Below are 15,801 nucleotides of genomic sequence, written 5' to 3'. Positions count from 1 at the left end.
CAGATTTAGGGCCCCGGAAAGATCTCCAACTTAGCTCGAAATTGGTCAGTGTCGCACAACTTTCCGCACTTTCGCGTTCTCTTAGCACATGCGCTAACATGCATAGCCATATGTAGAAGTCTATTGCGAAACAACTACGTGTGCTGTCGCAATGAATTTAGTATGTGTGTGAAGAGAATCACTTCCGTGTTCGCTCCATCGCAGCGAATTTGCGAATGACGCACTTGCCGATGTGCAAGAGGTATTTATACGATACCCTTGCCATGCGGTATCGCTCAGCCAGTATTCGGTCAACGCATTGACATTCAGTGCTTTATCGCGCAATTGTGTGAAAATAGTGCGCAAATACGCTACGCTCCTTTGCAACGGAGATACCACGCACAAATCGCGTGACCGAATTCTAGTCGGCGCGACCGAATTCTGGGCAGAAAAATGCTCCGTCTTCTTTCGGAAGTCTTTTGCTTATCGTTATTCTATATTTTCAGTGACTATAAAATCCTGTTAGAGGAATAAATTTCTTTTCTTTTGATGGGTAGATTGCCCAATGAAAGAGGTAAGAATTCAAAATATTAGTGATTTCCCCTTAAGTGACCGAATACTGGGTACTCTACCCTAGATCTAAGTTAGAAAACGGGGAGAGGAAAAAGACCATGAAATCGGTTTGAAATAGCATTTTGTCATATGTTAAAAAATACAGGCATATGTGTCCTGTTGTTAGTATACGGAGGCCATAGAACACGTTAACATGTGCTGTTTTGTATGAAATGAAAACACAATTTCAGTACCCACATGATTTACAGCATGTGGGACTGGCAAAATACCTAGAAATTTTGTGTCCACTTCTATTATTGTTTTTCATACTTTCAAGCAACTCATACTCACCCACTCATTAGCAGCATGATTGAACAAGTAGAGAGCAACCTGACTAGCCTTCAGCAAAATGTAGGAAATGTATGGATCGAACTGCTGAAGAGCAGTAAGGTTCATTTGAGCCTCAGCCTTGTCTACGTCTGTCGCCATTTTTTCAAGTTGATTAACTGTAATGACTGTCGCCGAAGATGGCGCAATAACATAACCCTTTGTTCAAGCCCTTGTGCAATCCATGAATCTGTCTTTCCGTATAAGTCTGTGTTCTGGGGCCCGTTTATGGCACGCATTTAGGGAAACAAATAAATATGTGCGACACACACAAAAAAAAAATTCACTCATATGTATATAGATCTATTTAACACTTTCAGAAACTTTTTGACAAGCGTTATTTGACAACAAATTTTGTTTGACATATCTTATTTGACAGTCTATTCGACCAAAAATTGTATTCGACATAAATTTTATTTAACACATTTTTTTTTGACAAAAATGTTATTCGACAAAAAACTTATTCCCCAAAATATTCATTTATAAGTCTAACAATGTGATAGTGAAGAAGTTAGACGAATTCGAGAAACTGGGCCCTGCTTCCTTTCTCTTATAGTCCATGCCTGTCTTTATGTTCATCGGCCCTCTCCCTCTCTCTATTCCTCACCCATCTCTCTCTCTCTCCCTCTCTCTAGCTCGTCAAACAATTTTGCACCCCTCAGCATCACCAATGAAAAATTTGATCGCAGATAATATTGCATGTACATTATTGTATGTAATCCTAAAATCTATAATTTCGAAGGCCGATCGTGCACCGAAGATCAATCTCTTTTCGTGATATTAGTGTATAAGCTGTTCGGATCATGCTACTCTTTTCTCATTTTCATATTCCTCCTCTGTTCTTCTCTTTAAGGTTTGTTGTTGTGGTTGTTTGTTTTCCACTCATGTCATAGGCCTACAGCAGCATCTTCCTTTATTAAAGCTGATTGGATTCAATAAAATATAAAATGACCAATTACAAATGAAATTTTATTCCTAAGACATTAACGCACTATCACACTGTTAACCTTTAACCTGTTAAACATAATATTCCCAGTCGATCCTTAAAGATGAAGTTGAGTTCTGGTCATGCGATTGCATTGTGAAAGAAACGGTGTGGAATGGACCAGAAAAGGTTGATCATCTAGCATGTAAGAATTTGTGTGTATTGCAAGGTTCTGGAATCATCAAAATGATAAGAAATTTGACCAAGTCTTGGGAAAGTTACAAACACCGTACACAGAAAGATGTATATGGGACTACACGAACACGTGGCGTAAAAATCCTACCCCCGAGTTTTACGATGTTACATGACATATTTAGAATATGAAGGCATTTGAAGAGCCATGCTTTTCAGGAAACAGTTCTTATCTGATGTTCTTTCACACTTGCATAATAAGAATGATTAATGCTCACAAATTATTTTTCACCTCTTCCCAGAACTCAACCTTCTCTTTAAATAGATTTATGACCAATTCTGTTCACAACTGTAAGGACAATCAATTAATACAAAGACTTAAACAGACGAGATCAGAGACACGGACAGACAAGTATATCCAAATGCAGATGAAAATACATGCATGATGAAAGTGATGTATCTTCCGAGACCTGCAGAGCGCCATCATATACGATGACATTATCCTTTTGGGTTTGGACCGAATTTGAAATCATGCTTTGTTTCTATTTTTAAAGTCAGATTAGACCCAACTGTACACAAGTCGTGAAATTATTATTTTCATGGTTTCTACCAAAAGACACATTTGAATGTATTTACAGACTGGTGTGGTAGGGGGAAAAGGGGCATTTATTAATCAGTTAATGGGTTATTTATCTACATTCTATCTAAATAAAATAACAGAGTTCTCAATTAAACAAAAGAGATTACATTTTTACAGAACGCAATTGAATAAGCTACATAAAATGCCTAGTATTCCAATCATGTCAATTAGCTGGCCAAATAAATTTAATGTATAGTTAAAAACTTTTAATCGATTGGAAACAATCAATTTTGTGTACACCATGGTCAATAAAAATAGCAGCCTATTGCTGACTTATCATTGTGTTAAGTATATTTAAAGATAAATAAATTGAGCATAACATTATCAAAAATTTAAAAAAATGATGCAAACTAAATAACAAATCTTTGTTAATGTTTTTGGTATATATAGGCCTATAGCGATTATTCGAAGAAGTTAGATAATTTGATATAATATATGCCTTTAAACAGGTACTTGTTTAAAAGTTTTAAAAAACATTTCGTTTGGCCTGGGGCATAATTACAAATGAAAAAGAAAGAAAAAGGAGAAAGAGCAAGAAGACTGGAAAAAACACTTTCGCTGCAGAATAACTGACGGCCTATAATAGGCCTATGCTTATTCTCCCCAGGTTTGAACTTGCTACGTATTAATCATATTGAAAATGATTGTTCTTGCCTCAAACTAAGGGAAACTCTAAAAATATAAGGCGATTAGATCCCTTATAAAATGACAAGAGGAGCTCTAGGGCGTCAACAACAAAAAATACAGACATTTATAATTTTTTTAATATATTTTTAAAAAAAGAAAAAAGGAAAAATCGTATTTGGTAATGACGATTGAACGTTTAGAAGCTGGTCATGAATAATGTCTTAAATTCATTTTTAGAATAAATCGTCAAAATCCCCACATTATATCTCGGGGTATATCAAATGGACGGATAAAGAGCATGACAGTCATAATCTATTGAGAAAATTTACGACCAGTCCTTGCCCTTTCTGAATCCGATGTTAAGAAATATACAAGTAGACTATTAATTTTCATTAAAAAATATTTTTAAATAATGCTATGCAGACTCTTGTCCATTAATAGTAATGCTTCGATAGGTGTTTTTTAAAAATATTATTTTATCATATTTGGTACGCCTAACCTAATTTATACGCAAGAAGTTTATATAAAATGTTCATGAATAAGATTAGGAATATCATGTAGCCTAAATGCATTCTAGCGAATACAAATACGAATCGAAGAAGAAGAAGAAGAAGAAGAAGAAGAAGAAGAAGAAGAAGAAGAAGAAGAAGAAGAAGAAGAAGAAGAAGAAGTAGAAGAAAAAGCCGAAGAAGAAGAAGAAGAAGAAGAAGAAGAAGAAGAAGAAGAAGAAGAAGAAGAAGTAGAAGAAGAAGCCGAAGAAGAAGAAGAAGAAGAAGAAGAAGAAGAAGGAGAAGAAAAAGAAGAAAACGGAGAGGAAGGAGAAGAAGAAGAAAACGGAGAGGAAGAAGCAAAAGAAGAAGAAGAAGAAAAGAAGAAGGAGGAGGAGAAGGAGGAGGAGAAGAAGAAGAAAACGGAGAGGAAGAAGAAAAGAAGAAGAAGAAGAAAAGAAGAAGGAGGAGGAGGAGAAGAAGAAGAACAAGAAAAAGATGAAGAGGCGATGGAGATTATGATATAATAATATTCTGTGCGGGTATTTAGTTCAAATGTATTAAAGGTGATGTACTCCCCATAGGCCTATTGTATACAAGCTAAACAAAAACACAAACAACAAAACAAACACACAGTCAGAAAAACAAACAAACATAACTAAGAAAACATACAAAAACGGATAGAGGAGATTACCACCCTGAATAAACTTGTCAAAACGGATAAGATGTCCGCTCTTATAATAGGGGATCGAGGGAGGATACAATATTTAGCTTCATGAAGGGAGACGGGAATATTGATAAGGCTACTGCAACTTTTGCCATGGCATCCCTCTCTCATCTAAAATCGTCATTGCTAAGGAATGTTATACAGGTGAAGAGATAGATTTAAATGCTTGTTATAAAAGGCCCTTCCCCTTTTTCGAATATCCACAAAGCTATATATCGCCTGACGCCTCTATATTTGACATAATGTTATTTTTCTTTAACTTCATACAATTTTGAACAATATTCGACATGACTCACCCGATTGTAGGCCCAATTAATAAATTGTATCATTCTTGAAAAGTGTGGTGACACGTCACTTAAAAGAAAAAAAACCAGAAAATCTAGAATGCACGTATTGTATCCAATTGGATTAATGAACAAACGATAAAACGGGCCACATTAAAAAAAAAATTGGGGCGCCCACTGTTTTTGTTTTTTGTTTTTGTTTTTTGTTTTTTGAAGTGGGAACAGAATATCACATGCACATGTAGAATCACAAGGGCTTTCACAATGATATCGTCACTCCACCACCAAAGAGGTTCCGCATAATATTACTTAAATATTTTTAGTTAATCCCCCCCCCCCCCCCACCACATACCCCTAGCTCGCTTATTTTCACGTTAGTTCTATTTAATCAATCTGTCGTCATGATGACGCCTAGAACAAAAGGGAGAAGATGGAGTAGACAAAAGAAATGATAATGCTGTGCCAAATTCATTAATGCCTGTTTCATTACGACGAAGAGACGACAGTCATCTAGTTCTGTAATAATTTCACGTAATCTCTCCGCGTCATCGCAGCGTGCGAAATATGCAGTGGAAAAGATGACAGTGCGAACACCATAGTGATTTTTCCACAGCACGCAAGCGCTGCTGATGCTGCTGCTAGCTGCTACCACCGAATAATTTCAAGGGGCGTCAACGGGTTTCCTCCACCCGGCCGATTGCCCGTGCAGAAGCGACTGAGCAGAGGCTCATACCCGTATTTGTGTGCCTAAATCGTCGGAGAAAGTGATGTCTTTTGGATGGAAATAACCTACTTAGGTTCATCGTATATAGTTTTCTCAGACTAGACTGTTAATATGTAATTTGGATATATCCAGGACTTTCGCATCTTCGTAGGGGACAGTCGTAAATTGGAAAACGCAATCATGCAACGCCAACGAACCGGTAAAATCATTATCAAACGTTATCAATTTATTAACCGTGTTCGAGAGTCTAGACCTGCTCGCAGAGATGCGGCAAGCATTGACCGTGTTGGTGTTGTTGGTGGTGGCGACGTGTTTGTATTGTACGTGAGGTGAAAAGGGTTCATATCTGATGTGTAGAGAAAATAGGAAGGACTGGAATGTAAATTGATGATTTTTAGGATCAGTAATGTTTTTTAAATTAAAATTACAATACAATGGTGATGAAGTTGTTGATCACAATGATAGTGGGGATTATAATGCTAGAGATGATGCTTATGATGATGATGATGATGATGATGATGATGATGATGATGACGATGATGATGACGATGACGACGATGATGATGATGATGATAATGACAGTAACGATGGTGGTGATTGCAATTGTAGTGATAATGATGTTTATAATGATGAAAAGGAAACTAATGAAGATGATGATGATGACGAATATATTGATCAGAATGAAGATGTTATTAAGTTATTTAGTGCTTATGACAACAAATGAATATATATTCATTGTTTTGTTTAATAAGAAAGCCTGTATATGTAGAAGTTCAAAAACTTTTTGAGAGTGATTTCAAAATTGTTTTGAAAGAGGTACCGAGTCATATAGAGGCAGTTTCTGATAAATTATGCCTTTTCAATAACTGTGTATGCATATAGGATGTGATATGATATACTAAAGCCTGAGATAACTTAGGTTGTGGTCTATCGAAAACACATACTCAAAGAAAATCATATTTAGCAAGTTAAGGCAATAATGAACATAAACAACAAAGCCTCATTTTTCAATGAAAGTTGGGGTTAAAAATCTTATTATACAATAACATGTTAGAACATCTCACAATCCAATCTCAGAATGTAAGAAAAATTAATATTTTCTAGTTAGTGTTTGATGTCCACTTACTCCATCTGTATTTTACGCCTTTATATGAAATAGGATGAAAAAAGGTTTTACTTTTATATTTTACATATCGGTAATCAAAATATTGAAGAAAATCCAGTTTTTGATTGGGAGAACATGAATGCAGGATTAAATCCTATCCATGATTTTGAAATCATACATATTTGAGATAGAGGTCATTCCTGTGAATATGAATACGTCTTGAAGGAAACCTATAACCCCAAATAATAAGTATGTAATCTGAAAAATGAGATGTATTCCTGCCCTTTGATGTACAACATTCTTTATGAAAATGTACAAGAGTTATATAAATGAAGATATTCTTTGCATGATGTGATACCTGTAAGCATGACATGGGCGCTGCCATTTTCTTGAGAATGTGATGTCCTAGTTGAGTTGTACATGTGTCATGCACCAAGCTTTAGTTGGAAAGACATTTTAAATCAATAACAAAGCATTTACTTTTCAATGTAAAAAAAATGAAAGCTGAAAAGATAGAAATTATAATTGGTGAACAATTGTAACCCATTTATTAAAAAATACTAGAATATATCAGTTGACAAATCTATTTAATTTATGAAGAACTTTCATCCCAGAAAGGAACCAACTTATTTATGCAATTTGCGTTCTGGCAATTGTAGTACAAAGGATTTTAGTAGGTGAATGAAATGCTTCATTACCACACGCCCCTGGGAATGAAGCATCCATATGAATACGATTACTTGATAAACGACTTCACATATTACGTCACGTTATCAAGAAAATGCCGATGCCCATGTCGTGAAGAGAAACTGTACATTGAATTTTTTTAATTTTTTTTTTTTAAATTGAATTGAACTTTATTTCATTCATCATAAAAACATCATAACAAACATATAAAATACAAAACATAGCGTACAAGTTAAAGAGAAACATTTACAATACAATACAACAACAAAAATATATATGAATGTGGAGACAGCTAATATTAATAATATATGCCTCTCATAACACTTTGGTGGGGAATCATGTAGATTAATGGGCAAGAATGTAATAAATCTCTCAGAATAAGTAAAGTTATTTCTTTGGAATTTGGATGAGGTTTTCTTTAGGCCAGTGCACACACTATGGCTAACAATCCAGTTTTTCGAAGAATTCCATTGTTCCATTGACAGCTGAATAAACTATGGTACTTGGAATCCAGTCTGCAAACATTACTTGTTGCTATGTCAGGCAAGTGTTGGAAAAGCTTTCAGGTCGTCATGAACAACCTTTGTTTAAGTATCTATAACATCTAAATACGTTAGTAAACCAGTCTATTGCAATAGCACATGATATGAAAATTCAAACTTCTAAAATCTTATTGATTGATGATCTGAATAGTCATAATTATGATTAATAAAATCTAAATTTCAATAGATTACAAGTTTCTTTGGAGGAGGAAAAGCTTAATCAGCTGAGAATCATGGTGACGTCATACCAGTATATGTAGTGCAATTGTCTGTGAGTTGAAGTTGATTCTGCTTTTATTCTAACTAGAAGAGTTAATTCGAGTTGTAATGATTCTTATTATTATTTAGAACATAAAGCAGAAAGATGTTTGTTTAGATTTCAACATCTTATCAAATTGCAATTTTTTCTGAAATCGGATTGCAGGAGGATTGTACAGTGTGCGGTGGGCTTTAATGATTGCCCCTTTCAGTGCAGTAGCTTATTTTCATGTGCCCCCAATTTTATCTTGTATCTAAAATCTGCAACAATAAAAAACTTGTTTGAATGGAATTATATATGGGTACATTAATTGTGAAGTTTGCTTATGTGGAAATATTTTGTAAAAATATGCACAATGACAAAAGAATTGTGTTTGAATATTTTTTGAACAAAATTTTGTTTGTAATATAAGTTTTCGAACATCTTGGCATCATTTTGGTTGCTGTTTTATATAAAAATTATTGCAGTAATGAAAAGAATCACTATTAGTCTTTCAGAGGTAGACTATCATTTTTAAAAGGTTGATAATACAAATGAAAAACCAGTGTCTATTGCAAGGCGATTATGGTGTTATTAAAGGTTTACAACTATAACATAAATCTTTATGTCACTAAGTAAGATAACCATAGTTAGTTTGTAGGGATTTAAAAATGAAAGATAAAATGGTAGGCAATCGTCCTGAATATTCACTTTTTGACATCTGCTGTTGCATGATTAGGTGATTAAATGTCTTGAAAACCAACATAGATTATGATTCAGTACATATTTGAATTTATGTATTCTTAATATGAAGTAAAAAGTGAGATTATGATTTATTTATAAATATCAAGCCATCGTACTTTATCTTGTAAACTGGACAGAAATTATGCTTGTCATTATTAAAAAAAAATAATTTAAAAAAGACAGGAATACATCTCAAATTATGTGATCAGATTGAAAGTGCATCCTCTATGACTTTTCATGATATATAAAATATTACCTGACATGCTACTCTATATCCACATTTATAATGTCAAAAGTTGAAACTTGTTCAACCTTTGATAACCTGAAACATGTTCAATGCATCTGTTGATAATGCATTACAAAGGAATCAAATTGCATTCACTCTCTATTTTGAAATATACAGTTTTCACCTACAACTAATCAGTGCATTAGACCCCTAAGGCATTCACAAACTATGAATTGATGAGTAACGAGCTTGAATTCGATGAAAATAATGGAAGATTTGGACAATGGAAGTAGGAACTGCAGGGTTTCTTAGGAACCCTATACATGACAGTGCACATCATCAAGTGAATTTGATTACGAAATCACTAATGAGCTCGTTAACTGATGTTTAGAGCCTTACACACTTTAAGTATGGTAGCAGCTGTGCTAATTTCTTGGATCCTTCATGACCTCAAACAATTTTCTTGTATTAATTACTCAATATAAAATTATTTTGGTTGTCAATCACACCTTTTAACATGGAACATAAAGATCATTCAAGTGGATATGTAATTAGGGAAAAGAAAATATCAAACATGGCATAGATTTCTGAAAATGTGACTAAAAGCCAATTATTCATAATTCTCTGTTGCTAGACAACCTTTTTTTATAAAGTGAAGTGATAAGGAATGAGATTTGGAACAAAGTTTATGTCTGCCATCTTCCTTTTATGTCCCATCTTCCTTTTATGTCCCTCCTCCCCTCTCCCTTTCTGATTTTGTTCCTTATCTCTTTAATTTGTGGCCATTAGATTGAGAGTCCTCCTAAACAGATACATCTTGTATGATTGCAGGAAGATGGGTCTTTCCCATCTCCCCGATGATTGTGAGGTTACTGGATTACAGTAATGAGAGATTGTGATGTTTCATTTATATCTACTGTGATATTTAGCTTTGTTTTAACTGGGATTTGATGTTTAAAGCAAGCTAATGTAGTTATATGTATGGCTCTTGTAAAAGGAAAATCTGTTAGATCAAGTGACCTTTCATGTCGGAGAGCAGTCCAATATGTAATATGTTATTGGCTATCAGTGTGTGCATGTTTTATACGTTCTTGAAGAATCTAATCTCGTCAAACATGACTTTTGCCGGAGAAAGTAAAACCATGATTAGCCAGGATTCCAATCTTATATATGTTCACCCATTAACTACCACAGTCTCTAAATCCCATAGACACTAATACTGGAGCCGACCGCTTCCCGTAGTCAAGGGGTTAAGACAATACATTGTGACATCACGTCATTTCACTCAACATGAAACTCATTGCAATTACTCAATAATGAAGCTGCTTTCAGTATCAGAGAGGGCACACAATAACATCCACCGAGGTAGATGCTTTGGGTTTCCCCGTAATAATGACTTGCCATCTACCAAAGATAACAAACATGTTTATCTTTCGAGTCACCGACCTTTAGTGCGCACCTGACTCAAACTTTCAATACAAGATGTTATTCTCTTATTTTCTTACATTAGAAGACATGGTTATGGAGATGATGTTGATGTTGATGTTAATGATGATTGTGAGAATGATTATTATGTGATGATCAGTCATATTATATTATCAAAACTGATGTGAAGTATCGTCTTACATTATGTTGTATTTATCTTTGCCAACATTGTGTTGGCTAACTTCTAGAAGGACATAGCAGCTGTGTTTTGTCAATGTCAGTTAGAGAATTTTGCAGGTAGTCAATGATTAATGAAAATAGTTAAATTCCAATATGATTTGAGATGTTTAAAATTCTTTTGATTTAAGTCACATTTTTAAATAAAATTGCTACTATTACTTTAAATATGATTGATAACATAATTTTACTTGATTATTTGATTCATATCCAATTTTCTTCACTTTTATTCTCTTCCTTTGCACAGGTCCGGTCAATAATGCTGCTTCGGCAGGGACTGGCAGTAGCGGTACCTACGTTACTGGGACCGTTCCTCTGTCTCGCCCTGGTCCAACAACCAGGCCCCCGGCAGCTGCAGGCAGCACCACCACCCCAGCTGTTGCTGCTGCTACCACAACTACCACAGCTCCTCCCAGCAACAACGCAGCTGCAGCGCCAGACCCACCTGGTCCAGACCAGGACGGGGCAGTCGCAAAACAGCCCCTCAGTAATGCTTGGGTTCAAGCCTTAGCTGCTGCCAATACTGCCAACAGCATGAAATATGGCAAGAAGAAGCAGCACATTGGGGCGCCCACGCGGCCCCCAAGGTCGCTCTTCTGTCTTACCTTGGACAATCCCATGCGAAGGATGTGTATCAGCATTGTGGAGTGGAAATATCCTTTTCAAAAAAGAAAATAAATGCCATGACATTATTTAAATATGTGTACTTGTTCATTAGCAGTTCTTACCACTATAACTTCTCCATCGCTTGGTTATTATGACGTGCTCCTGCAACGATTGTTCCTCGGCTAAATATCCTAAACACTAACAAAATTCAACCTTGGCTGAGACACAATGACTAACCCTTACCCTAACGGTACTTGTAAACCTAACCCAAAACCTAATTGCAACCCTAAACCTAAATCCTATATCTTTGACAAAATGGAGCCTGGAGCAACTGTCGCTGGAGCATATGTCAGAACACCCATATAATACTCAATTTCATTGCATCTCTTTACCAACTCCATATTTTGATTTTAATTTTTTAATAAGTCTTTGGCTATCTCTGTAACAACCTCAAGGTCATTCAATTATTTTTAAACCCAATAATTGAAATAACCTGCTTGGCCCATTGCCCACTGGAACTGGGACCCATTTCACAAAAACTTGTCATCTGTGCCAAAATGACAGTTTTTGTTATAAGCTACTGACATCCTTACTTCTGATTGGTTATCATCAGATTTGTCACTGATTTTTGTAATTTGTCATTGAAAAAGGCTTTGTGAAATGGCTCCCTGGGATGTTCCTGTATTAAACCTATGGGCAATGTTCAAATTCAGTAGTCAACGAGTTCATAACCTCCTGGAAGTCAACAAGCTTCTTCAGGCTTTGCTTGCTATTTACATGTACATATTTAAAGAATTCTTGAAAATGATAATATACAAATATTGACTGCTTTTAGAGGCACTGTTTAAAGTATGTGCCCAAGGCGATCTCAAAATTGTACTGTGTCTCGAGAATATGTTGATAAAGGCATAGTACAGCTTTGTGATCACCGAGGAGCTATAATTCTAACCGTGACCAGGAAAATAAGCAGTCATTATTTTTTTTTATACCACATACTTTGTGTCAATTCACAAAAGGAGAAATTGTAACAAAATATACCTGGTGAAATATATGAGTATCTATGAGTATTGCGCGTATCTCACCGCACATATCCGTTGTTAACTTCACATACAGCCATTGCGTCCTTGCTTTCTATGCATGGTTAGAACTCCACCCCGTCATTATCTTTCGCTATAATGCCCAGCAGTCAAAAGCGAATTTCATGCCTTCAGTTTTAACCAAACAAAGGCCAAGCTTCTTGTTATGTGGCATATAACATTTGTTATATGCCAAGGATGGGGAAACATTAGAATAAAAATTATCCATGCATTTCTGAAAGATACAAGACACACTTGTACTGAAACCTATGTGAGAATATATATAGATGCACACGAGTGTATTGCAAACAAATCTATGCTAGCATCATGCATTTCACAAGTTGATATGTGACACCTAATCAATGTTATTGAGTTGCATGATGGCAGTATTCCAATATTAAAACCCATGTTGATCACATGTTTAGAGCTAGGTAGTGAAAGTGCTTATGTGCTTATTTTTCAGGCAGTTTTCTGTAATATTGAATCCAAAATATCATCTGGATCATCAACTTTTTGATGCATAAAAAAACTTCCCAGCATATTCTTTTTTTTTGTGCTTAGTTTTGATGTCAAAGAAATGATTGCATCAAGGAATTTGTTGCCCCCAAGACTCCATTTTGAGAGTGATTTTGTAAGAAAATTTTGATCCTGCTTCCTTTGTTTTATATTGATCGACAGTTACTTTTAACTCTCTAAAGAGCAGTGCTCCACACACTACCTTATATGGATATATTCAGATTGTCTATTCCCCAGTCCTATTTTCTTGACCCAAGATTTTTTAAAAGACATCTTAAATCCAAAGCTTTTAGTTCTATCTATATCTTCCCCTTTCCCCTCATATATACCCAAGCTCAAAGAGTGTATTCAAATGGCATACAAGCTTTATGTACATGTAATGCAGTGTAGATGTTTCAATATAGTCATCATGCAGTGTACCGGGACCCTCCTTGCTCTCCCCCTATACCACACAGTGCAGCAGACATGGGCTATGCTTGGTATTTGGAGGCATTCCTCGGTGTTAAGTTACTCCGTAGACCTAGCCTGCTGTTTCTGCACTTGTCCAAGGCACAACTTAGCCAGCTTTATTGGCTTTTAATCTCCGTAATGCCTGAATTATAGCAACTCGATACGCTGTGTTTGGCATTTTAGAACTAAGGTGTAGGACTAGGCGCTTTAATGAAGAAACTGAAGACTGATTATATGCTTTTTTGTTGATGGTGTACTTATAGTTTCTCAAAATCTCCTTTTAATTATAGGACTTGAGTATATAGTTGTTTTTTGATATGTAATGACTTATATTTGTATACTATAAGATATGATGTCACCCTCCAAATCGACTTGTATGAACTCTTTGGTTGCTTTCTTTGCCTTTCTGCATGGTTTCCTGTTTGCCACACATGCAATTTTGCACAAAACAAAAAGGCACCAATTGATGGAAAGACTGCTTTGTGCAACACAATGGCTGTGCAAAATTGTCCATCTCTGGTCCTGATTAGCTACATGACAATCCTTTTCAAACGCGTATCTAGATTGTCCTTGCACTGGAAACAGTTCAATAATCTTGATACCTTTGGTATATATATATATATCTAACCCACGATAAATACAATGTGGCACAGGGAGATTATTTGCGTGGGATATAAAAAACTGATGCATAACATAAATGCCTTGGTTGTGGATACTAAACTGCATGTCAGATAGACACTTCATATGGTCTGCTTAGTGGCAGAAAGGATGTTAGCTTTGTGTAGAAGGGTATGGTTTAATTTCCTTTTATAATACAAGCATAGAAATTAAAGTCTTGTAGTCCAACTCTTGTATTCATAAATAGTATGTTTGACTTTCCTCTGACAGGATTCTGCATTTTTTCTGTAATAAGATAAATGATACCTACACTTCTAAAAGGCTCAAGACTTTATTGATTATTTCAGATGATATGTCGTAAACATATGTATGTTTATCATGTTATCAAGTGCCCAAACACGTTTCAGTGTTTTAACTGGGCAATTTTAACAAGTGGCACTTAATAATTCATGTGCATAAAGTGATCTCTATGCAACTACAAAAAAGTTCGCTGGTATAGTGTAATTTTATGTCAATATACTCTACATGTATTGGGTCAGTTACATACTGTACATATAACAGTATCAAGTTGCATGGAAGCTAACATAATTTTTTTTCTGCAAATGAATCACTTGCAATAATGGAAAGCCTGCAATTTTACACGACACGTGAGCTTATTTTTATAGCACATTCATCTTGACTAAAACAGTTTCGCTACAATCAATAGTGTCTCACAATGATATCATATTGTGTGCAACTGGTAATGAGTCGTAGAGCATGACCAAAATAAAGTGCCCAGATAGTGGTCGGTTGGTAATTACAGGCTTGATTCGTACCATCATGCGCACACACAACAAGCTAGCTAGTAAGGGTACATGTATATGGATGGAATGATGCAGTATTGATTTGAGGATGTTGTGCATGTAGTGTGGTCTGCTAAGATAGAGCTGTGAACACTATTGCCATGAAATGAGGTTTTATTGATTTTCATTGCATATGTGCAAATTAAAGGGATCAACCCAACCAAACTGGACTACAAATCTCATGCCAAAATGTACCCAGGGAATTCACTAATGAGGCCATTTGTAAATGTGTATCCATCTGTCTATAGGTTACACGGTTTTCCTTGCGTCCTTTGTACAAGAGAGAAGTGTACATTTAGTGGACTGTACTTCATTGAAATTGTCAATGTGGTCATCCATTCTCTATTCTTTCATTGCGAAAACTTTAGAGAAATTTATAATTTTACCTTAAAGGTAAACATCAGTTTTGGAAATGCCCCTCTCTCAAAAAATGAAATGAAAGCTCTTATTACCAATCATGTGAAAGAATATGTTTTGAGTAATACGTGATCATATAAATTTTGCCAAGAAACCGCCTACTTATTGATATATTTGGTAAATTATTATATCTATTTGGACCTGATAGATATAACGCACGTGTGGGGTAGTCCCATATACATCTCTCTGTGTACAATGCTTGTAACTTTATCAAGACTGGGCCAAATTTCTTATCATTTTGATGATTCCAGAACCTTGTAGATGCTAGATGCTAGATGAACAGCCTTTTCTGATCGATTCCACAACGTTTCTTTCACAATGCAATCGCATGACCATAACTGGTCTTTATCTTTAAGTCATTTTGTACCCTTCTGCCTGGAGAGTAGCAATATATCTTATTACAATTTGAACAAGTAATCTTGGATGGCAATATCAGTTGTTTACCCTTGAAGAAACGCACCTGTCAATGTTACACACGAGGCACAGTTCATTATTGTTTATTGGAGTCACATGCAATCAAACAACAAATAAATACAACATAAACATC

The 15,801-nt window shown here is 35.4% G+C and overlaps 1 protein-coding gene across 1 annotated transcript; it reads left to right on the top strand.

Annotated features, from left to right (window-relative positions):
- The first annotated feature begins 5,278 nt into the window (after positions 1 to 5,278).
- LOC115929856 (voltage-dependent L-type calcium channel subunit alpha-1D-like) lies at positions 5,279 to 11,407 on the top strand. The gene is made up of 2 exons (XM_030999931.1): positions 5,279 to 5,724; positions 10,977 to 11,407. Exons 1-2 carry the CDS (start codon positions 5,706 to 5,708, stop codon positions 11,405 to 11,407), a joined length of 450 nt encoding a protein of 149 aa, XP_030855791.1. The 5' UTR covers positions 5,279 to 5,705.
- Positions 11,408 to 15,801: the final 4,394 nt, after the last annotated feature.

The sequence above is a fragment of the Strongylocentrotus purpuratus genome, unplaced genomic scaffold (genome assembly GCF_000002235.5).
Source record: "Strongylocentrotus purpuratus isolate Spur 01 unplaced genomic scaffold, Spur_5.0 spur5_scaffold_6, whole genome shotgun sequence".
In the NCBI taxonomy this organism is placed as follows: domain Eukaryota; kingdom Metazoa; phylum Echinodermata; class Echinoidea; order Camarodonta; family Strongylocentrotidae; genus Strongylocentrotus; species Strongylocentrotus purpuratus.
Note: the sequence above shows the minus strand (reverse complement) of the source record. Positions and strands in the feature narration are given on the sequence as shown.